Source organism: Bos indicus, chromosome 6 (assembly GCF_029378745.1).
Source record: "Bos indicus isolate NIAB-ARS_2022 breed Sahiwal x Tharparkar chromosome 6, NIAB-ARS_B.indTharparkar_mat_pri_1.0, whole genome shotgun sequence".
NCBI lineage: Eukaryota > Metazoa > Chordata > Mammalia > Artiodactyla > Bovidae > Bos > Bos indicus.
The window spans coordinates 77782761-77808472 of NC_091765.1; the positions used below are offsets into that span (position 1 = coordinate 77782761).

The window sequence follows — 25712 nt, forward strand, 5'->3', positions numbered from 1 at the left end:
AGTATTTTTTATAGGAAAATAAACTTAATTAGTATATCCACATTTTGTGTATATATATATATATATATATATATATATATACAACTTTAAACTTAAGAAATGTCTCTGGTTCTATGTTTATCTGTCCATATTTTATGTCTCTGTGTACCTCTGTATTTCTATTTTTCTGTTTTCCATGACTGTGTCTCCTTCCTGTATAACCATAAAATCCTTATCTATAATGCAATGAGACCTGGCAGAAGTAAAGAGAAGTAGTGAAAGCAGATGGCCAGTTCTTTGGTGTTAACTAATGTAGTGTTGCATGAAGATAAAAGACTTTTTTGTTCTAATGATGTGGTTGGGAGCAAGGGAAAATAGAGAGATCAGAGAACAAAAATCCAGTGATACCATGAGCACCTGGGACTCATCCTGACTGGCGGTAAAACAATATCATGGTTCAGTATAGGACCCACACTAGGAGACCTGTTCTTGGGAGGTACGTCACCCAAGCCATAATGGGTTGGGAGTTGAGAAGGTGATTGCGATGCTCAAATATTTTAACTGCATCTTGTGTTCATTAAACTGTACTTAGCAAGTGTATCACAATGATAGAGATAGAAAACAGGATCATTGTAGCTTACTATATGTAAAAGGAAACAGTATTTTTAATGATATCTTTGCAGAAAAAAGTAGAATTTAGAAAATTCTTTCATGAGCCACCATATATGTACTTTTTCCCAAGTTTATTTTGTGTTGGTAAAGTTGCATGTGTATTTATATATTAATGAACTTTAAAGCTAACAAATTAGTTATTATAAACAGTTCTTAGCAGGGACAAAACAATGATCAAACACATATATATTGTACTATTATGGTTTTTGTAATTTGTTTTATTATTAATCTATTTTTAGTTATAGTAATATTTAATGTGCCAATGATTTAAAATAATAATTCAAAATATTTTAACCTCTAATAATATGTGAAGCTTGAGAAAGTACCAAATTATATTTTACCACAGAAAATATTACCATATAAATTTTTTTATGAAGTCATGTTTTATTAATGGTGAAAGTGGTAGGTTGACTTCTAAGCTCTGCTTAGCTATTTTTTTTCTAGAAATTAATCATCCTTTAAATGTTTATAATGCTTGCCAGCCTAGATAATTTGTAATACTTGCAGTAATATCACTATCTGTATGGTCAAATATGTTATACTGAGAAATCTTTGTCATCATCATGATACATGAGATTATTGAGAACACATCCAATAGCATCTATTAATGCATTAGCCACTTGGTACTGAAATTCAAAATAAATATTAATATATATTTCAAAAGTTAACTATGCAGTCTCTAATACAACAGTATGTACTACCAATATGTACATCTGACAGCTTTCCTTTGTAAGAATGTGTTTAGGAGCCTTCTCTGTGCATTCAGTATGCAGTTTGGCAATTGGAAAATAATTTTATTTTGTCTTTGCATCTGCAAAACATGTTATGTGTGAATTTTATTGTGGTAATACTCCTCTACAAGTAAGAAATGTGCACTTTGAGAGCAAAGTAGCATTTTCTATCTTCAGATTTTATGTACTATGACTGTTTCAAGGGTTTAGAATCATATATTATTTTTTGTGCTTCTTGGCTTTGGGGTAAACTGATTATACTAGGATGGTCGTTGTGCACTTGATGTTGAATACATTTCAAGTAGTTTGATGTGTAATATATAAGTATCTAATTGTCTCCCTCTTCTTTGCATTGCTATTTATTTTCATTCTCAATGTAAGAATAGTGCTCTTACATTTATAATTTCATGTAAATAGCCATAGGGCATTTTTCATACAATTATTTCCTGCATTCAGATTGGAAAATAATTGCTTAATGACCAATCAAAAAATTGAAATGCAATAGGAAAGAGTCTTATCATGCAAATAAGATGCTATATATCAATGTTACATTATGATCTGTTTTGACAGTTCAGAATAAGGCCCTGTTGAAAACTAGAGTTAAGTCATTCTCTAATTTATTTCAGATTTTTAATTGATGAATTAAAAATAAACTTTATTTTAATAATTATATTTTTATTTTATTTGAATCTATGTTTCTTTACCATCATAGCAGAACTAGTTTCTTTAAATATAAAAACTTGTCTTTGTATCAGAAAAACTGTGTATGAATTATTTGACCAAAGGAGTTAGGCTAGCTAAGGATTTGCAAGAGAAATATGCTGGTTGTAATTTCCAAAAGTAATGGCTAGACACCTTCAAACAAAACTAGGCTCTCACAGTGACACTTGATAAACTTTCTGTGTTTATTTGATCTATGCACACTGTAGTTTGTGGTGATATGAATGTCATGAAGTCAAGGTTATAGCTTGATAAAGTATAAGAACATAGTCTCGTATATTTCTTTGTCTGTCATTACCAGTGTCACCTATTTTATTGTTTAAGTAATCCTCTTCAAACAAATTTATATCAGAAGGCAAAAATTCAATAATCCCATGACCTGGTGGTACAATTAATACTAATGGTTGTTAGATATTTTTTGCAGTCGTGCAAGCGCATATTTTTAAAAAGTGGATTAACTTTAGAAATAAAAGTTGTGTCTTTAATACTGATTTCACCTTAAAATTAAGACATTTCTAGCCCTTCATTAAAGTTTAAAAAATTATGAATGCATGTTATATAAGAAATAATTGTGTATATAACCATAGATTATTGGCTCAGCACTGAAGGTCATTGATACATTACAGTTACAAATCGCAGTATAAGGGAACATGGTTGTATATAAAATTTGACTGTATCTTTGTACCCATAGAAGAAAATCTCTTGATAATATGGAAAGTAAAAGAATGACTCATTTTTGACTCACAACTATATAAAATAAATGGTCATAAATGATCAAAACAGCCTTACTTATTATCACCACCATTTATTTAAAATAATTCCACAAGTTTTGGCTACTATAATAATCAACAAATGTAAACAAGAATAAATATTCAAATATTAAGATATAATTGTTATTTGCAGGTAGATTATGATGCATTCAGAAAATCAATAATATAATAACTTTCCAGAATCAATGAAAGCACTAAGTTCAGGTTTATGATTCATACATGCATATATGATTACATCACAGTAGAAATGAAATGCCTGAGTTACTTAGGAAATATAGGAGGAGCTACATTAAACCTAGGAGAAGAAAACTGTGAAACTTACTGTGAATTATAAAATAAAACACCCAATATACCATGTTCCTGAATAAAAAAAGACTAGGAACAGCAAAATTGTAAGTTATTTCCAAGTTAAATTTTATGTATGTTCACACAACTGCTTTCAGAGTACTGATGTGAGCTTTTCCATGTAGAAATTTAACAAAATTATTCTAAAATATATATTGATATATATATATAGAATATTAAGCAAAATTTTACAAAAGTGAAAAGAATAATAGGTAGATATAAATTTAACATATATATTATGAAAGAACAGTAATTAAGATATAATATCAAAATTAGTGTAATTGATCAATTTTGAAAATGAGATTCCTGAAAAATCACTGCACTCTATATTTGTATTGTAATTTTCAAGGAATGACTCAGAAAATCAAATATCTAAGACAAGAAAGAGTCAAATAAGGATCAAATCAATTGTGTGTGTATGTGTTTCGAATTATATACTATGGAACTTCTGGAGAAAGACTTCTTTGAGTTGCCTACTTTAATTTCCATTCTTAATGTATTAGATAGCGTAAACTTTGGCTGTGGTCACAGTAGAATTCAAAATGAATAATAGCTTCTAGAGAATATATTCTTGTTCACCAAACGTTTCAAGAAAGATAAATGTTTCTGGTTGGGCAGTATATGTGTGTGTGTGTGTGTGTGTGTGTGTGTGTGTGTGTGTGTGTGTTTGTGCACGTGTGTGCATATCTCTGTGTTTGAAGGACAGAGGGGATGCCATTCTCTTGTTCTCACAGTTATTTATAGACTCAGTCTATTAATGGCACAAGAGTTCCAATATCTTTCTGAGGCTCATTGTCATTCCCATCCACAGAAGGAAGAAGAGTATTGGGAGGATTCCAGTGGGAGGTTCTTATATGGATATGCTTGGAAATAGTGCGCATTACTTTTGTTTCCGCTTCCATTAATTAAAACTCTGCCTCATAGCCACACCTATAAATAAGTTTGAAAATCTTGTCCTCTTGTGATGAAGGAAGAAGAAAATATTTTTAAAATATATGGTAGTTTTTTAAAAATTAGATTTGATGCATCAATATCTTTTTTAATGTATAAATGGGTACTTAAAATATCTTTCTTGAGATATATTTCATATACCATAAAATTTAGTTTAGTGGATTTTAGTGTTTGCATAGTCGTGCACCTTTTAGAGTGTAATTAGTCCTCCAAAAAGAAATCCTATATCCATTAGTAGTCACATCCATCTTCCCCTTGGGAAGACCCAGTCCCTGACCATCAGTAATCATTGTATCTATGCTTTTCCCTATTGTAGACATTGCAACTTGCTTCTTTCATTTAGCATAATATTTTAAAAATATATGTATACCATGGCATGTATCAGTGGTTCTTGTTTGTTTCCAAGTAATCTGTTGTATAAATATACCACATTATATTTATCTGTGGATGGAAATTTGGATTATTCCCCACTTTTGGCTATTCTGTATAATGTTTTTATGAAAATTCATGCATAAATTTTTGTGTGGACGTTTTCACTTTTCTTGGGTATAAACCTAGGAGTGGACTTGCTGAGTCACATGATTACTATATTTAACATTTTGAGGAAGTGCTAAACTACTTTCCAAAGTGGTTGCACAGTGATACGTTGCAAACATTCTTGCATTCTCAACTATATTTGTTACTGTCTTTTTTCTTTTAATCAATCTGGTCAAAATGAAGTAGTATCTCATTGTATAATTTTTTTTTTTTTTTTCTACTCAGTAGTTTCTTTTTGATGATCTATTTTAAATATAGTAGTTTGTACATGTCAATCCTAAACTCCCAATCTTGACTTACATTTGTCTAATGTATAATCTTGAGCTCATTTTCGTGTACTTGGTTATTTGCATATCTTACTTGAAGAAATATGATTTAATCATTTCTTAATTTTTATTTTTCATTTCTAAGTATTCTTTATATAAATATATTTTTTGTAAAAAGGTCACAGGGTACCATTGTTACAGTACATTTGGATTTAAGAAATCTTTAGATGCATTTTCTAAGAGGCTTTTTGCTTGGATTTGCCCACTTAAATCTCAGCTATTTTAAATTCACTTTGAAATCATATATCATTTGTCTAGCCCCACTCCACCTTCTTTTTTACTTATTCCTAAAAATAGTTCATTAACTTGTTTTTTTATGATTGCAAAAACTACTAATTGACAATGATTGAAACTTTATTCTGATATGTGAATTGAATAGTGGTGAATGATACACAGAATAGTTAGGTAATTCATTGAATTCTTCTAGTTAGTTTCCAATTACTCCTCCTTAAGAAAATGATAAAGAACATTAAGCTTTAATTTGATGGCCAGAAGCATTTCTATTTTTGTTCTAGTCTGAATTCTTCTACCAGATTCGGAAAGCCCTCTTTTTTACATTTTTTGTGTCTTTGCTCAAATTATAAACAGTGCATCTTTTATTTCCATACACTTATTTTCTCTGGTATGTTCTACAAACAACTCAATGCCTCTTTAAATCTTAAGAAAGTTATGCTATTTCTTGTGTCTGTCAAATCTACACATGTTACTTAGTATCCTTTGGACTCACTCATATCACATCTTTAAACAGAAAAAGATGAGAAATGGAAAAGGACTTGAAATATTATTTGGAAAGAATCCTAGTCAACTTGCACTATTTCAGCCCACTGGACTTATCTGAAATAATACTATTTCAGGAGAAAAGATTAGGACTAAATAAAGATAATGATTTATAAATGTTATTACTGAACAGCTGTTACATTTTTAAGAAACCTTGAATAAAGGAAGATGTCCTATTTAGAAAATAATGCTTACATGAAGCCCAGAACTGAAGTTTACAGTATTATTCAATTTAAACTGCTTTGGAATTCTAATTTGCATGGTTCTATTGAATGAAGTGAAAAGATTTCAGGCCTTAGAATCTAATTCCAATTCTGTTACTTCCAAGAAACATGACCTTAACCATGTGAATCACGGTTTTCTTATTTTTTATAAGGGTAATTAGGCCTACTTTGTTGTACTATGAGGATTAAGTAAAATAATGTATAGAAAGGCCTTAGAACCAAGCTTCACACATTTAATCTTGGGAAAATGTGGTCATTAAAACATACCTTTAAGAATTAGACCTAAAAACCAAATGACCTGGATAGTTAGCAAATTTTAAAATACTACACTGTCTTGGGTCACTTACTTTCCATAGTGTTTTTCAAATACTGCATTGTATATTCTTAACCCCCAAATGTGACAGTTTCTCTAATTATGAGTCTACACATTTGTACACACATTCCATCATTATATTCAGGACTCACCACTGAACTGTAACTAAGTCTTTAATGAGTTACTAATGAACATCTTAAGCTTAGATAAGCAAAAAAAGAAAAAAAAGTTTGAGCGTTTTGAAAAACTATTCATAGTTAAGCCTGTTGCTTTTAATTAGGCTATAAGCCCAGTGAAATTTCCTGTCTTTACTAATCTTCCCAGGTTTGAAGAAATTGAATAATAAGTGACAGATGTACCCTCCCTTTGATATTATTAATGTGAGGTAAAAAGGGATAAATACATTGAGCTAAATTAGAGAAATCATTGTTTGATTAAACACAAAGATAATATACAAATTCAAAATAGTATATTTCAATGATTCATTTTTTTCCTTAGACTCTGATAACTTCAAAACCAGTTAATTTTGTTGTTGAATTAGAAAATAACAGATGTCATGAGGAAAAAAGATCCAGAGATGATTAGACCTTGTAGATGAAAAAAAAATCCTCTATATGGATGAAAGAGCAAACAGCTTTTACATATAACTGCTTCTCTCCAAGCTGTTAGAGATACTGTGAAAATAGTGATCACAGACACTACCTGAATTAGATCAGGACTATTATTTTCTGTAGCTCTTGTTATAAATCAACAATGGTGGTGACTGTTTAGCAATGATCCATTTAAAAAATTCCTTTTGATAGTGAAGTTGATGAAACCATGCAGACCTTAAGGGCACATGATTAAATAATGAAGACAGATAATACATAAAATTCAAAGCAACAGGATGGCATGATGCTCCCTCCAGGGAACACTCATATTTGTTTAAAAGGAACCCTTTTATATCAGTCACAGTGGCTCAGGACAGTGGGAAGAGCTGAGATAGCCCAGATGTTTTACGGGTTACACACTGTTGTTAGAGGCAAGCTTGACATCATGCCTCTGTACACAAATTAAAAATCAGCATGTCAGTTTTTAAAAGTAAGTGTCCAATAATAATTACACTCTCTATATATGTATCATAATATAAAAACACAGTCAGTTGTTTTGACCTGTGAGACTGTTAACATGTCTGCTTGCTTGTGAACCAGCATTTAGGCATTCATTTTGTATATGTGCTGAGGATGGGGTTGATTGGTAAAAGTCCCTTATTATTTGGAAAAATAATACCAAAAACATTTTCATTCTTCTCAACTACCTTCAGAAATGCCAGTTATGATTAGCTTAGGATGGGGAGAAAGCACTCACTAACAAGACAGATCTCTGTCAAAATATGTATAATTTTTGCTGCTTTTTTTTTTTTTTTTCCTACATGTCAAGTACAGGTGTCAATGGGATTAAGGTAAAGTGCCTCATTACTATCGTTATAAAGATTTTCAAAGAAATTATCTGGAATATTCTGAAGGCACATTTTCTCTACCATTAAAATGTTAACATTCTTTAAGAGGAGAGTAGACGAAGGGAAATTAAAGGAATATTTGTATTCTCCAAAGAATAAATTCCAGAGTTATACTTTTGTTATCATTAATTGAAATCTGTTTGCATTATGTTTGCAAAGAGACAGTTGTGACATTTTATTTAATTTAAATGAAAATAATGTGCTTTCAAGAGCTGATTTTTTTTCAAATTTGTATCAGTACCAGAATTTTATTCTCTGCTTATTCATTTTAACAAATATTTGAGATATTTCTATTGCAGTATTTCAGTATACGCAACCACAGTGAGCCACAATTTTTCTTTTATTTTTAGAACATGGAAGATATCATGGTTGAAAGACAATTAAAAATAATCTTTTAATGTTGTTTCTTTTGTTTTTTAACACTGGGAATTTAATTTCCCTTTAGCTTTATTCATAACAGGTGTTTGCTTTTTCCACTAGTCTCAGGATGTCTTATATTGCTTTCAGAACTTGAAAGTTCAGTCTTTTGATGAAAGTTTAAAACATTTAAAAGTGTTTATTTTCCTGTAACAAGCTCTGTTTTAGAAAAGAGCAAGAAACTCAGTTTGCAAGGAAAGATGCATGTACACATAGAGCATATGAACACTACATAAGACAAGGAATAATCTGTTGAGTTAAATAATATATGCATATACTCTAAAGGTTGCTTCGTCATATACAGGTAGAAAAGTCATCACTTCTGAGCCATTTCTTCTAAGACCCAGAATTAAATCAGAGTTTTCTCTGTATTAGAACTCCCATGATGTAGTTTCTACCTGGTATTTTCTACCTTAGTCAGGTAGAAGTGGAACATTTATGACAATTGTTAGAGATTACTTTGTTGTTGTTAAATTGCTAAGTCGTATCTGGCTCTTTGCCACCCTGTGGACAGCAGCACCACAGGCTTTCCTGTCCTTCACCATCTCCCGGAATTTGCTCAGATTCATGTCCCTTCACTCAGTGAAGATATCTAACCATTTCATCCTCTGCTGCCCTCTTCTCCTTTTGCCTTCAATCTTTCTCAACATCAGGGTCTCCAATGAGTCAGTTCTTCACATCAGGTGGCCAAAGTATCGGAGCTTCAGCTACAACATCAGTCCTTCCAATGAATATTCAGGGTTGATTTCCTTTAGGATTGACTGGTTTGATTTCTTTACAATCCAAGGAACTCTCAAGAGTCAAGGGACTCTCCAGCACCACAACTTGAAATCATCAATTCTTTGGTGCTAAGCCTTCCTTATGGTCCGAGTCTTATATCCATACATCACTACTGGAAAAATCATAACTTTAACTATATGGACCTTTGTCAGCAAGGTAATGTCTTTACTTTTTAGGTTTGTTATAGCTTTCCTTCCAGGGAGCAGGTGTCATTTAATTTCATGGCTGCACTCACCATTCACAATCATTTTGGAGCCCAAGGAAATAAAATCTGTTACAGCTTCCACTTCTTCCCCATCCATTTGTCATAAAGTGATGGAACTGGATGCCGTGATCATAGTTTTTTGCATGTTGAGTTTTAAGGCAGCTTTTTCACTCTCTGCCATTAGACTGGTATCATCTGCATATTGGAGTTTGTGACTAGTTCTCCTGGCAGTCTTGATTATAGCTTTTGATTCATTCAGCCTGGCATTTTGCATGATGTACCCTAAATATAAGTTAAATAAACAGGGTGACACTAGAGCCTTTTCTTATTCCTTTCCCAATTTTGAATCAGTCTGTTATTCCATTAAGGTTCCAACTTTTGCTTCTTGACCTGCATACAGATTTCTCAGGTAGCAGGTAAGGTGAGCAGGCAGGTAAGGTCTCATATTCTTATCTTTTTAAGAATTTTCCAGTTTGTTGTGATCCACACAGTCAGTGGCTTTAGCATAGTCAATGAAGCTGAAGTAGATGTTTTTCTGGAATTTGCTTGCTTTGTCTATTGCCCAAGAAATGTTGGCAATTTGATCTCCGGTTCCTCTGCCTTTTCTAAATCCAGTTTGTACATCTGGAAGTTCTCAGTTCACATAGTGCTGAAGCCTAGCTTGAAGGATTTTGAGAATAACCTTACTAGCATACAAAATGAGTGCAATTGTACCCAGCCTATAAAGCAATTTTGCAGCTGTCATACTTACTTTAGGGAGAAATCAGGAAAGAAGTAATTTATTAATACAGCCAAGATGAAGGTGATGGCAGGAAGGTAGAGTCTTTCAGTTATGCATAAAGAAACACAAAAAAATGGGAAATGACAGTTACTTAAAAGCAAAGAAATAATAGCAGTCATCTCTCTCTCTCTCCTCCCTTTCCTTCCTGCTTCCTCCCTCCTCTTCTACCCTTTCTCTATGGATAGATAGATAGATATAGATATGGCACTAAATTGGATTAGGTATTTTGTATCACTCAGTCATTTTTTGATAACAAGCATTTCAATATAATTTGTAGCATTTATGTAGCATGTTGCCATTAGTTGAACACTTTTTCACACAAAAGCTCAGTGACTACTCATAGCAACTCTTTGAATCATACATAGTAATATCATTAATTCTAAGATGCACAAATAAACTTGGAACTGTCAATCTAATGATGTAATGACATTTCACATAGTTATTAGAAGAGAAACTCAAATCAAAATCCCTTAACCAGCTCTTAGAGGCTTCTCCCAAAGCATTTTAATAACCTGTTGAGAATCACCTTATTTTGTAGACCTGTGATTTTAATTAGAAATAAACCATCAGAGCAGCACATGTTAATAGAAGAATGAAGTAGAAATAAAAGAAGAAAAGGAAAGAAGTAAAGTTTGATTTAAGGAAAACGATATTGTATTTGCTTAAATCTTGTAAATAAAAAGACAAATATTTGAAGACAGGTGTCTTCTAGAACTAGATTAATGTGTTTTATACATAGCCTATTTGCACTGAATTTAGACAAGTGGGTAGAGAATGCCATAGTACAGATATCACATGTTTCTCAACATGAAGAAGGACTTGTTTCTTCATATGTAATTGGGTGGGTGGCTCAAGAACAGAGTGAATTTGTAGTCACAGTTTCCTCATATGAAACTTAGTGATTTTTAGCAGACATAATCTTAGAGTTATTATCTATTGTGTGAGTTGAATGGTTCTTTCCAGACTTGAGATTGCATATTTTTAATGGAATGCCAGACATATAACTGCAATATTTATCTTGAAGACTTAGTTTTATAATAGCTTCAGGAAGAAAAATTTGATTTATATTTATAACTCAAATATTTCCCCAGAATTTATATAATAACTTAGGGGATAACATATACACTATTTTTTTAAAACAAAACTTAAGATTTTAGCTCTGTTCTAAGAATATTAGAGATACCAAGGGAACATTTCATGCAAAGATGGGCTCAATAAAGGAAAGAAATGGTAGAGACCTAACAGAAGCAGAAGATATTAAGAAGAGGTGGAAAGAATACACAGAAGAACTGAACAAAAAAGATCTTCACAAGCCAGATAATCACCATGGTATGATCATTCATCTAGAGCCAGACATCCTGGAATGTGAAGTCAAGTGGGCCTTAAAGCATCACTACGAACAAAGCTAGTAGAGGTGATGGAATTTCAGTTGAGCTATTCCAAATCCTAAAAGATGATGCTGTGAAAGTGCTGCACTCAATATACCAGCAAATTTGAAAAACTCAGCAGTGGCCACAGGATTGGAAAAGGTCAGTTTTCATTCCAATCCCAAAGAAAGGAAATGCCAAAGAATGCTCAAAGTACCACACAATTGCACTCATCTCACACACTAGTAAAGTAATGCTCAAAATTCTCCAAGCCAGGCTTCTGCAATACGTGAACCGTGAACTTCCAGATGTTCAAGCTGGTTTTAGAAAAGGCAAAAGAACCAGAGATCAAATTGCCAACATCCACTGGAAAAAGCAAGAGAGTTCCAGAAAAACATCTATTTCTGCTTTATTGACTATGCCAAACCTTTGACTGTGTGGATCACAATAAACTGTGGAAAATTCTGAAGGAGATGGGAATTCCAGACCATCTGACCTGCCTCTTGAGAAACCTATATGAAGGTCAGGAAGCAACAGTTAGAACTGTCATGGAACAACAGACTGGTTCCAAATAGGAAAAGGAGTACGTCAAGGCTGTATATTGTCACCCTGCTTATTTAACTTATATGCAGAGTACATCATGAGAAACACTGGGCTAGAGGAAGCACAAGCTGGAATCAAGATTGCCGGGAGAAATATCAATAACCTCAGATATGCAGATGACACCACCCTTATGGCAGAAAGTGAAGAGGAACTAAAAAGCCTCTGGATGAAAGTGAAAGAGGAGATTGAAAAAGTTGGCTTAATGCTCAACATTCAGAAAACTAAGATCATGGCATCTGATCCCATCACTTCATGGCAAATAGATGTGGAAACGGTGGAAACAGTGACAGACTTTATTTTGGGGGCTCCAAAATCACTGTAGATGGTGACTGCAGCCATGAAATTAAAAGTCTCTTACTCCTTGAAAGGAAAGTTATAACCAGCATAGACAGAATATTAAAAAGCAGAGGCATTACTTTGTCAACAAAGGTCCATCTACTCAAAGCTCTGGTTTTTCCAGTAATCATGTTTCATTGTGAATGTTGGACTCCAAAGAAAGCTGAGTGCTGATGAATGGATGCTTTTGAACTGTGGTGTTGGACAAGACTCCTGAGAGTCCCTTGGACAGCAAGGAGATCCAACCAGTCCATCCTAAAAGAGATCAGTCCTGGGTGTTCATTGGAAGGACTAATGTTGAAGGTGAAACTCCAATACTTTGGCCACCTGATGCGAATAGCTGCCTCATTTGAAAAGACCTTGATACCTGGAAAGATTGAGGTCAGGAGAAGGGGACGACAGAGGATGAGATGGTTGGATGGCATCACTGACTCATTGGTCATGGGTTTGGGTGGTCTCCGGGAGTTGGTGATGAACAGGGAGGACTGGTGTGCTGCGGTGCATTGGGTCGCAAAGAGTCTGACATGACTGAGTGACTGAACCGAACTGAACAGACTTCGTCCATGTGGGCCGTGTTACAGCCCCTCCACTTTTGCTGCTAGTGGTCGGTGACTCAGATTCCTTTGTAGAGATGGTCAGTTTAAAGATTAGTTTGATCTATTCACACAAGATACCCCGACTTCATGGAACACCTTGCAGTCTAGTCTCCTTCAATTTAAGAGTCAAAATCTATTTAAATTCACAGTATTTTTGTGCTTCTCCATCTTACCACATGAAATAATTTTATCATCTGATCCAGACCTATTCTTTGTAGGTCCACAGACCTTGCTTTCTGGTAGTTTAAGCACTCTTATTTCTTGTTTAAGGTGAGATTCTTTCATTTAATGCAGACACTCATATTTTTCAACTGACAGTGAGTCCATTCCACATGCGTTTTCAATCACAGTTTTCTGCCTACTCTAGCATTTTACCTTTCCTGAAATAATTGATCTCTAGTTCCGTTCTTATGTCTTTTTCCCTTTCCTGCCCTAGTCCTTTTTTCCCTAGAAGCTCTATTCAGTATCCTAACCAAGTGGCTGGTTGTTCCCAAACTAAACTCCTTAACCTGGTTTACAATGCCAATGATCTGGCTGTTGCTCACCTCTCTGATCTCAGCCCAGAACATTCTTATCCCAGTCCTGTACAGATTCATTGGCCATTGTGATAATTCTTGATCAGCCCAAGGCGATTCCAGATTGAGGCCTTCGGAATGCTCTTTACTCCTGAGTTTTTATGACTAGCAACTTCTAATTTTGCTTCCATATGTAAATCTGTAAAAATCTAAACATAGTAGCATTTATTATTCTATTTAAACTTTCTGTGGATTACTCATATCTATATGATAGTAAAATTATTTATGTATTTGCATCTTCTCTGTCTTCCATACAAGAATGGGTGATTCATTAAAGTAGGTATGTAATCTCTCTTTTTCACTAAAATCTCCAGTACCTAGAAAAGGACTTGACATATAATTGCAACTCGAAACATATTTGTTGAATGAATGAACAAGTAAATGCATGCTCCATCACTCCAGATCTTCTTGCTAATTTGGCTGAGGGTGAAATCTCTCAACTTTATTATAACTGAAGCTTGAAGGATACATAATAGCTTCATAATCTTTTCCTAATTCCTTCCATAGACCATAGATATTTTAGGGAAAATATACCTGTATATATGTTCATGTGGCCTTCCCTGGTGGCTCAGCAGTAAATAATTTACCCCCAGTACAGGAGACATGGATTTAATCCCTGGGTCAGAAAGATCCCCTGGAGAAGGAAATGGCAACCCACTCCAGTGTTCTTGCCTGGGAAATCCCATGGACAGAGGAGCCTGGTGGGTTACAGTCCACAGGATCACAAAGAATCAGACATGATTGAGTGATTGAGCATGCACATGTTCAAAGAATCAGACATGATTGAGCGATTGAGCACGCACATGTTCATGTAAAAATAATTTAAAAAATAGTCACATTGTCAACTTGGGTATAAGGAGAATGATATTTTGGAAGTTGAAAGATTGGAAAAGATGTCACTGGAGGTGATTTTTTAGATATTTTCATTTTTGTCACAGCTGTATTTGGCCTTAAAACTTGCTACTTCTTTTGATACCTTTTCATTCACACAAACTGTCAAAATAGCATTCAGATTAACTTTTGGCTAGATATTTTAGTGTACATACATTATAATGAGTTTAAATAAAAATTTGTTTTAGGGTGGTGCCTTAAAGATATATTTTAAACTTTGTCATTGTGGACAAATTTCTTAATATCATTTTTGCTTTTTATAAGAGCTATATCATTTGTCATGATTTGGAGGAGAATGTGTTTTTCACTCTTAATTTTCAAATACTTTAGACACCAAGAAGTTGTAGCACTACTGTATAAGCTTCTAGTATTAGAAAGATGATTATAAAATTCTCTTACTTTATCGGATTTCTTAGTTTCTCTCCTGACTGTTGAATGGTAGCCATATAGAATCCTTATCATGTTTTTAATATGCATGTTATGTTAAAATAATTGTGTAATGCAAAATTGTTTTCCCTGTAAAGTCTTTTTCTTTCTGTTAGCAAGAACATTATCATTATTACTCCTATTTATTACACTAGTTGCAATTAGTATAGAAAAGTGTATCTGTAGCAATTCACACACAAAAAAAGAAGTCCTGTACTTAAACCGTTCTGTTTTTCATAGCATAAAATGTATGGCTGTTCTGTGAATATTAAAAAATAATCATGTGTGTGTAATTTTATTTTTTCATTATTGTCTTGGTCTTCCATATTTATCCATTTATGTAATATGTACCATTTGTCAGTAAAATCACTGTGTATATATATGGCAAAAATGTATGTATATATTTTTCATCCTAATGTCCATCACAAACCTTAGTACAGCATCTTTCCAAAAATGTTAAATAACCTGAAACATATAAATAAATATAAAACAATCCATGTAACAATTCCACAAACAAAATTAATAAAAAACTTTCTGAAAGTTTCTTCACCCATTATTATATCAAGCTTTTTGTGTGTAAATATTTAATTCAATAACCAATATTTTCATTGACACAAACATGAGTGCCCATAAATTAGAACAGAATGCTGTGAATCTATAACAAATATAATCATTATATTTTTTTCAGGCAGCTTTTTCTGCTTTCCATAATTATAGTTAATTTTCTAATGGTTGTTAGGAGTTAGGATGAGGTTTTTGGCTTACTTAAGATCGTGATTAACTAGGACAGAGTTACACAGTCCATATCACACTAGCAACCAGGAGATGTGAGCTCCTTAGCTCCAGGGTTGCCTGTGGGGCCTGGGGTGGTGGAGTCCACGGCCTAGGGCCTTCAGCAGAGAGCAGCCTTGGAAATAGCCCCAGTAGGGCTCCTCTGAGGCTGGCCTGAGCTAAGCGGAGTCTGATGGTGCGCCCTGCGGTCCCCGCAGGTGGCAAACACAGTGAGCGACATCCAGCCCTTGCTTCTCCACTGCGACATGCTGAGCGCGGCCCAGGAGGCGCTCTACCTCCCAGACATCTCCTTCAGCAGCCAGCTGCGGAGCGCGCCACTGCTCATCGCGGACCAGGGCCCCGTGGAGCTACCAGAGGAGTTCGTGGTCCAGGTGCCCATGGAGCTCAGATCTCAGCCCAAGGTGCGGCCAGCGGTGGGGAGAGAGGGCTGGGGGTGGCTGGGTAGGGGCCCCTAGGAGGCTCGGCCCCAGGCAGTGCCCAAAACGTGTCTTCTCATAGATCTCTGCATTCACTCATGTGGCTGATGTTTACACCCAGTGAGACACTGACATGTTGTTGAACAATGCATGCTTGTTCTACATTAGAACCTCATTGCTATTTCAAAATGTTTGACTTTAAATTTCCTATTCGGTTTGAAATATTTTCACTGCAAGTTTAAAATTACTCTTAGTGACCATGTCAACGGTTGTAAATTTGAATGGTTGTAAAAGACACATTTTAACATTTCCGATCATCTGTTTGAAAATATATTCCCATCAATGGAAACTGGAAAGAGTTTTGAGATTATGGTGAAAACATCTTGATTAGGAATTGTGTGTAGTCATTTAAAGAATACATCCTGATAGGAAAGTGATAGTTGCAGAAGCAACCAAATTTTTTAATGGAAATGTTGGAAAGTGCTTTCTTTTTATTATTGTCTCTTCAGTTGGCAAGTACAGTGTGAGACACCCAGCCTTTGAAGTTCCAATGAGGAAAGTTATATAATATTTTTAGAAAATCCAGTTTTATTCTTTTCCTCAGTACTTCATATATATATATATATTTTATCTTTACATAATATTTAGTCAATAGAGTTTTTTTCTTTTCACTCATCAAACTTTATGAAGACTGTCTTATCTCTCTAATTTCCCTCAGGGAACATAATATGTATAATGTAATATGAAATAATATATACACTATTATGTGCTTATTATACACTATTTATATACTTTATTTATAATTTTCTTTGTGTCTGCAACATGAAGAAGGTTGAGAAACATTTGGCAGGTGGAACCATGAGTATCAAGCTTTATCCCAAAACACACATCTCCTACACCATAATTTAATAATACAGGAAATACTGTCTAAGGAATCTGAAATGCCGCTATATTAACTGAGCTTATCTTCTGAGCACCATTACAGAACTCTCTGGTAAAATATGTTGGAATACTGTATTTTAGTTCAGCGACAAAGGGTTATTCAACACCTTTTTATCAATTTGAGATTTAAGAGACCTGTGATATTTAAACCTAATTCTTCAATTACTTCAGCCATGTAGAGTAAGTGTGTGGTGATGTTGGCACTCACAGTGGCTCCTTCCACTCAATCACATATTTTAATCAGTGGCCAAGAGTCTTTCAATTCGGATTAGCACTACTCCCCTGATAGCGATGATTGGGGGTCATTGCTGGGAGGTAAGTGCATGTATTTCTACAGAAGCACATAGAATTGACTCCAGAGTGTTTAGAAAAATCGCAGAAAAGATATAATAAATATTCTTTAAGAATTCATTTTTTTTTCTGTTTTGTATTATCATTTTAAATCTGAAATTCTCTAAATTGAGTACAGTTATATTTTTCACAAAATGTGCTTTAGCAATCAGAAAGTTTTCATCATGACATTGGCTTTTGATTTATATTATGAAAGAGTAACACAACATTAATGTTTTTTTTTAATTTGCTCAACTACATATGTGTTCATCACAATTTCTAGTACTAGTGAAGAAGAAATCTAGAAATTAATTTTACTTTTTGAGTAGATGTTATAAATGTTTAAATCAGCAACTGTAACATAAACACAGAAACACACACAAACACCTGCTGGCAATTCAAAATAGCAGTCAATTAGCTTCCTTTTTTTCCTATAGTACTTTTACTAATATGTTGGCTGAATTTATACATTCCCCAGCTTTTACAGCTTAATAAGATTTTTCTGTATTACTAGCTTTTACTTTTTGCCATGTGTGTGTCAGGTTACATTGTAGTAAGGGGATTAAGTCACATTTTTCTATCTATTTACAAATAGGAAAATTGAATTATATTCTATTTTGGGCAAAGACAAAAATGAGGGTATCAGGAAACCTTTACTTGATCTTGTAAATGAACACTTAGGTAAATATCATGTGATTTAAAACGAGCCTAGGTTATTATGTTAATCTGCTATGATGAGGTAATACTTTCTGAGAGTCACTTTTGTGCAAAAGTAATTTTATCAGTCAGAGAGCAACTAAAGGTCATCTTTGAAAGCTCTCTATAGAAAGAATAAAGAAGATGAAGTAAATATTACAGGGGCATAATCTTTATTGATATGGAAAATAGTACATACAGCTAGAACACATGAACTGGTATTAAATATGAAATTAAAATAAGAGATATCACATTACTTTGAGCTCTTCAAACTGAAAAAACATGAAAGAATTCAAACTGGAAAATGTCAATGAACTCCAGCTTCCTCCCTTCTTCTACCTGCCTTTCTAAAAGAGAAACAACAGTCTGTTATAGAAACAAGATATTTTAAGATACAGAAAACTCAGAAAAATATAAATAGTAAAGCTTGATATTAATGCAGTCTTTGATTGGAATACAAAATTGATATTACGTTAAAAAAAGTTAACCTCTGTTCTGTAGATAGCCAAAAGAGCAAATAGAAACACAACAAACTCAGCCTTCACAGCATAACAAAAACCCTTTTATTTGTTTGAAATTAAACTTTGCCATTTTTTCCCCCTTTATATTCAATTCCAGATAGCTAATAGCAGTTCTTGAGAGTTAACGAGTGTTTGGATTCACAGGAATTAGGACTTCACAGTAGAGCAGCAAAGCATAAAGAATTAAAAAATATTGTTCTCAGAAGACATTTTTCTCTTTAGCATATTAAGGCAGAAGGATGTCTGAGGGCAGATTGCATGCTTAATGACTAGATATCAAGACTTTTCCTTGAAGCTAAAGGAATGTTAATGTGTTTTTTATCAGCATTTTCCTTGCTTTAATTGTGATTTTCATGCAGATGCATAGAAAGTTCATTGAGATGATCTACAAATAAGCCTCCTGCAAGCCACATGTATAGTGTGCAGGGTTCATACAGGTGTTCTCTCGGAGTATAGCTGAAGCATTTCAATCCTGACAGGTCATAAAAACTCTAGAAGTCTGTGATCATTTTTAAGCTTACCTTTTGCAGGAGTCAAAATGCTTTTACAAGTGGCTTGTGTAGTCTCTCAGTCTCTTGAGGAATCACATCCACCTCTGCCATCACTATTTTTTTTTTCCATTTTCTCCCGTTCTTTCTTCCATCTTTTTATGTTTATAGATGAGAATTCTTTCATGCTAATTAAGCTCCATTTGATTTTTTTTTTATTGCTTTACACAAGTAAGTCTTTAAATTAGTCTGCTGTTGTTGCTCCTAAGTCACTTCAGTTGTATCTGACTCTGTGCAACCCCCTAGACGGCAGCCCACCAGGCTGTGCCATCCCTGGGATTCTCCAGGCAAGAACACTAGAGTGGGTTGCCATTTCCTTATCCAATTAAATTAGTCTGAATACTGGTAATTCCTTTATTCATTCTTACCTTCATTATGTTTTCCTCTTTTGATTGTTCATAGATGCATGCTGGGCCTTGCTCTAAAGTGGCAGGAAGGCAGAGATGGAGAACTAACAAACTTTAATGGTACTGGGAGATAAAAATAATACATTGTGACAAAAGTTTGCTAGAGGATATCTTTTCCTTGCACCCAAAGAGCCAAGAGCTTTGTTTGTAAAGTAGTGATTAACTTATGTCTTTGTATGTGTGTGTGTGTATTTGATGGTAGGTGATACCTGTAGGAGCAGTGTTTTAAGAATTCATAATTCTGACTTCCCTGGTGGTCCAGTGGTTATGCAATGAAGGGAACACTGGTTTGATCCTGGATCAGGGAAGATCCCACACGCTGCGAAGCAACTAAGCACACATGCCATGACAATTGAACACATGGGCCAGAACCCTTGAGCTGCAGGAGAGAAGCCACCACAATGAGAAGCCCTCACAATGCAACTAAGAGTAGCCCAAGAGCTTGCTTGCTGCAAGTAGAGAAAGTAAAAGTGAAGTCACTCAGTCGTGTCTGACTCTTTGCGACCCCATGGACTGTAGCCCACCAGGCTCCTCCATCCATGGGATTCTCCAGGCAAAAATACTGGAGTGGGTTGCCATTTCCTTCTCCAGGAGATCTTCCCAACCCAGGGATTGAACCCGGGTCTCCCACATTGTAGACAGTTGCTTTATTTACCATCTTAGCCACCAGGGAAGTCAAGTAGAGAAAGTTCAAGAGCAAAATGAAGATGGAGCACAGCCAGTAAATAAATAATTAATTCATTAAAAAAAAAAAAAAACATAATTCTTATGGAAATCTAAGGACTATTAAGCCCTGGACCTTGGTGATCAGTAAATGATACCAGGGAATTTTTTTTTTTTTCCCCCAATGGGCCTAGTTCCTCTTTGATTCTTCTCTAGCTTTCTGACAGCTTTCTTTGCTCATTAACATTGTAAATGACTGCCTTCCTGAATTGTACACCACTGCCCTTAGCAATAGCACTAAGCACCAACTAGCACTTGTCTTACCTTTTAGTTTGAATTTCCAAAAATAATATTTAATCTTCATTGGTTAGGCCTGATTAAACCCCTGATTTAATTATTCATGTCCCTGGCCATCTTAGGATGTAGGGCCACATAGAAGCAGTTTTGTAGCAAAGAGGAACTACAGAGACCCTATTACAAAAGTGAGTATAAAGTCCTATGGTACACGTAAGGAGAGTATCAACTCAGTTTTGGAAGATTGGAAGAGATGCTTGTGAAGAAACATGACATTTAACCTGGGATCTGACAGCCAAATAGTAGTTAACCAAGTATAGCGGTAGAAAAAGAAAGATACTATTAATTTTTAAAGAAATGGTACCAGACCACCTTACCTATCTCCTAAAAAACCTGTATGCAGATTAAGAGATAACAGCTAGAACCAGATATGGAATAACTGACTGGTTCAAAATTGGGAAAGGAGTACAACAAGGCTATATGTTGCCATCCTGCTTATTTAATTTATATGCAGAGTACATCATGTGAAATGCCAGGCTAGATGAATCATGTGGGGAGAAATATCAACCTTAGATACACAAATGATACCACTCTCATGGTAGAGCGTGAAGAGGAATTAAAAAGTCTCTTGATGAGGATAAAAGAGGAGGCTTGAAACTCAGCATTCAGAAAACTAATGGCATCTGGTCTCATCACTTTATGGCAAACAGAAGAAGAAAGAGTGTAAGCAGTGACAGATTTTCTTCTTTGGGGCTCCAGAATCACTGCAGATGGTGACTCTAGTCATGATATTAAAAGACACTTGCTCCTTGAAAGGAAAGCTATGACAAAGCTAGACAGTGTATTAGACAGTAGACATTGCTGACAATGACCATATAGTTCAAGCTATGGTTTTTCCAGTAATCATGTATGGTTGTGAGAGTTGGAACATAAAGAAGGCTAAATGCTGAAGAAATGATGCTTTTGAATTGCAGTGCTGAAGACTCTTGAGAGTCCCTTGGACTTCAGGGAGATCCATCAGTCAATACTAAAGGAAATCCATCCTGAATATTTATTGGAAGGACTGATGCTGTAACTGAAGCGTCAGTACTTTGGCTACCTGATGCGAAGAGCCAACTCATTAGAAAAGACCCTAATGCTGGGCAAGGTTGAAGGCAAAGGGAGAAGGGGGCGGCATAAGATGAGATAGGTAGATAGTATCACTGACTCAATAGACATAAATTTGAGCAAACTTTGGGAGTTAGTGGATGACAGAGGAGCCTCGTGTTCTGTGGGGATGCAAAGAGTTGGATATGACTCAGCAACTGAACAACAGCAACTAATATAGATAGGAAACAGTAGTACACAGGCCTAGTTCAGAAAGGATAATTTCTATTTGTTTGCCCAGAAATAATCTACAGAAGGTAAATCTGGCATGATATAATGTTATGAGGAGTTTGGAATTTCTCTGATGGCAGTAAGGGTAATATTAAGTTAATTTTAGAGGAATTGAGGGAGGAATGAACTGCCACCTGCATTTGACAAATAAACTAGAGGCTTCAAGGCTTGAAATGGGAGATTATTCTATTAATTCAGATAAGAAATGATGTGGCACTGACTCTGGGAACCAATGACATTGGTGATAATGAGGATCTATTGACAGGAGTTATAGGATTCATTGGGTAAGTGAGTAAGACAGAGGGAAAACCCAAAGAAGACTACCAGGTTTCTATCTTGCATGAGTATATGAGGAATGATCCTATCACTTCCTGAGATAAGAAAGACAAGAGGAGACAGAGAATGTTGATAAGGAATGATGGTGGTGTTACCCAAACATTTATAAATGACTTCTTCAATATATTCCTGTGAATAGAAACCCAGGTTTCTGGCTCTGAATTTAAGAATGCTCAACTTAAAAATAATATGTTAGTCTGAAAATATAAATATAAATGCTATTAATTGAGCATGACATTCTCATTAAAAAGAAGAAAAATATTATTATTCTTCATTAGGTATTCTATTTTGCCTTAGGTATAATAAGGTTCTTCAACAAATGAGCATCTGGTAGGCATTCAGGCATTCCTTCTATCTAATACTTGCCAGTAATACCTAGCAGGGCTATAATGGAGCCAAGATGAGATTTGATTTTGAGCTCTCCTGTGTTGCCATGAAACAGCTGGAAGAATTCTTCCTATATATATTCTTTTGGAATGTATACTTTTCAGTACTATGGCAAAGAGGCAAATTGAATGAGGTTAAGACAGTTGATCTGCAGGCCTAAATATATTTGGCATTCATTCAGTTCTTAGTACAATGTTCCATGGCAAAATTCAGAAAGAAAGTAGGAGACTAGTCTCCTCATATTTGGGCTCGTTAACAATGTAACAGAGAGCATAGTTTAATGAAATAATAACAAAAAATAATCTTCATGTGCATGTGAGAATACCTCAGAAATGAATCTTTATTTATACTTTTGCCTAATTAAAAATGATTAATAAAACAGAATATCTCTTAATGTCATTGTAAAATGATGTTTTATCTTAAGGAAATATTTAATCAATTATTACTCAGCTATTAAAAAGAATACATTTGAGTCAGTTCTAATGAGGTGGATGAAACTGGAGTCTATTATACAGAGTGAAGTAAGTCAGAAAGAAAAACACCAATAGAGTATATTAATGCATATATATGGAATTTAGAAAGAGGGTAACAATGACCCTATATGTGAGACAGCAAAAGAGACACAGATGTAAAGAACAGACTTTTGGACTCTGTGGGAGAACGCAAGGGTGGGATGATTTGAGAGGATAGCATTGAAACATGTATATTGTCATATGTGAAATAGATCACCAGTCTAGGTTCGATGCATGAGACAGGGTGCTCAGGGCTGATGCACTGGGATGACCCTGAGGAATGGGATGGGGAGTGAGGTGGGAGTGGGGTTCAGGATGGGGAGTGGGGTGGGAGGGGGGTGCAGGATGGGGAGTACATGTAAACCCATGGCTGATTCATGTCAATGTATGGCAAAAACCACTACAGTATTATAAAGTAATTAGCATCCAATTAAAATAAATAAATTAATTTTTAAAAACAATTGATTAAAAGTCTCAAAAAATAAAAGCTGCACTCCCCCAAAAATAAACACTTTCAAGTCATAGATCACGACCACAGCTGCAGAACTCACCTAGTTGTACATATGAAGGCATTAATATAAACTGATGGAGGCAGGGGGAGGTTAGCAAAAACTCATTTACTGTGATAGTTGTAAGACAGTGATTTGGAAATGGAGCCAGTTATACCATGATCTCATCAACATGATAGGGGAGGTCATGGACACTGGAATAAGTGAAGAACAGGAAGAGGTAACATGGGATGCTTTAAAACTTACAAGCCAAAGTACATGCATCCAGTAAATGAGATTAGTACATGCATGCTCAGTCATTCAGTTGTGTTGAACTCTTTTTAACCCTGTGGGCCATGAGATAATCCAGGCAAGAATCCTGGAGTGGGTTGCCATTCACCACTCCAGGGGATCTTCCAGACTCAAGGATCAAACCAGCAGCTCCTGCATTGGAAGGCAGATTCTTTGCCATTGAGCCACCTGAGAAACCCAAAACAAGATTAGTAGGTAGCACACTTTTTTCTTACCTCACACTACATCTCCTTCCACACATTTCTTATCTTTCAATCCCATGGAGTTTCTAACAATTTGTTAGATAAGCCCTTCCCCCTTCCTTCCACATCTTTGGCAAGTGATCTTATTTTTGCTGGTTGGCATGTCCTATACTACCTGAGTCCTCTTCAGCTCAGCTAAAAAGTCAATGTAGGACAGCCCTGAATTGATTTTTCTCTCCTTGCACTCATCCTTAGCTGTATTCTTGACCAAACAATTTCTATCCTCCCTCTAATTCTGAATTAGAGTGGCCTGAAGATGTGTGTGTGTGTGCATTTGGTAAATAACTTCTCTTCACTTCCTCCTTGCTTTTATATTTTCATTTTATATAAGTAATGATCACAGGAAAACCTGAGACTTTTTTACTCTTAATATGTTTTTATATGTGTTATTTATATTGACTTTGATGAGTTATCCTTCTAGCATGTTCTAATGTTCTTACTCCCCAAGTTCTGAAAATCTGATTTTTATTTTGTTATTACATTGCAGTCTGAAGTGTATAGGTTAAGTCCCAGAATTCAGGGGGAGCTAGAGAGATGAAAGAACTTATAACAGAACAGAGATAAATGTTGCTACAAAAATAGAAACCCTCTGTTTTACAATCTCAGTCTTTTGGATATAACTGTTACTGCAAGTGAATAGTATAACATGACCTTCAAAGTGCTGTGTTAGCTTCTTGTTTTACATGAAAATATAATATTTCAGATGAAAGCCCCTGTTCATATTTGTTTCTTTTAGTGAGGTTTGCCAGTTTAAACAAAATGTCAGGTCTAATTGATATGCAAGATTTATCATGTGGACACCACCCTTTAGAATTATTGTGTGTGTGTGCTAAGTTACTTCAGCCATTTCCGACTCTTTGCAACCCTATGAACTGTAGCCTGCCAGGCTTCTCTGCCTGTGGGATTCTCCAGGCAAGAATACTGGAGTGGGTTGCCATGCCCTCCTTCAGAGGATTTTCCCTACCAAGGGATTGGACCTGAGTCTCTTAAGTCTCCTGCATTGACAGCCAGGTTCTTTACTACTAGGCACTAACTGGAAAGCCCTTTAGAATTATTAGGTACACAATATTATATTTTTATATGGGAAGGATAATAGGTATTTAGAAAAATAGGTATTTAGTTTAAAAAAATAATAAAATTTCTGGCCTAAAACATGATATTTTAAAACATTTCTTTAGGATCTTGTTTCTGTCCCCAAATAGTATAATACTAGAATGATGTATACAATGGAAAATAAATGTATTAATGAGATTGGCCTTCAGATATTTCCAGGAAAATATGATAAACACTTTTGTTTCTTTATGTTGCATAAATTATATTTTCCCTTTCCATCTGACAAGTAAATTTTTAGTAGCTTTTCAAAATGCTCATAGAAATTATATTTTTTGCCACTGAAATTTTCTTGTTACCAAGAATTTGTATCATGAAAAAATTCAAATCCTTGACATTCTAGCCCCAAAAGAGTTACTTAGGGATATATAAATTGTTTCATTATTTTATTGTTTGCCACATAATAACAATTGTGTATATGTTCCAAAGAAATAGGTTTTACCCTTCCAGTCACAGGTGCTTTTCAGAATAAATTATTTACTGGAAAATCTTTTCCTTTTTCTTATGTTTCCCTTCAAC

General features: G+C 34.8%; 1 protein-coding gene across 21 annotated transcripts in view; it reads left to right on the forward strand.

Annotated features, from left to right (window-relative positions):
• ADGRL3 (adhesion G protein-coupled receptor L3) overlaps nt 1-25712 on the forward strand; it is a 943166-nt gene that overhangs the window by 363268 nt on the left and 554186 nt on the right. For 20 of the 21 annotated variants that reach the window (XM_070791494.1, XM_070791493.1, XM_070791500.1 and 17 more), the window contains one exon: nt 15810-16013. The exons of the other annotated variant lie outside the window; for it this stretch is intronic. In XM_070791494.1, coding sequence (XP_070647595.1) covers nt 15810-16013 — 204 coding nt within the window. The remainder of the gene's footprint in view (nt 1-15809; nt 16014-25712) is intronic. 21 annotated transcript variants of the gene reach the window in all.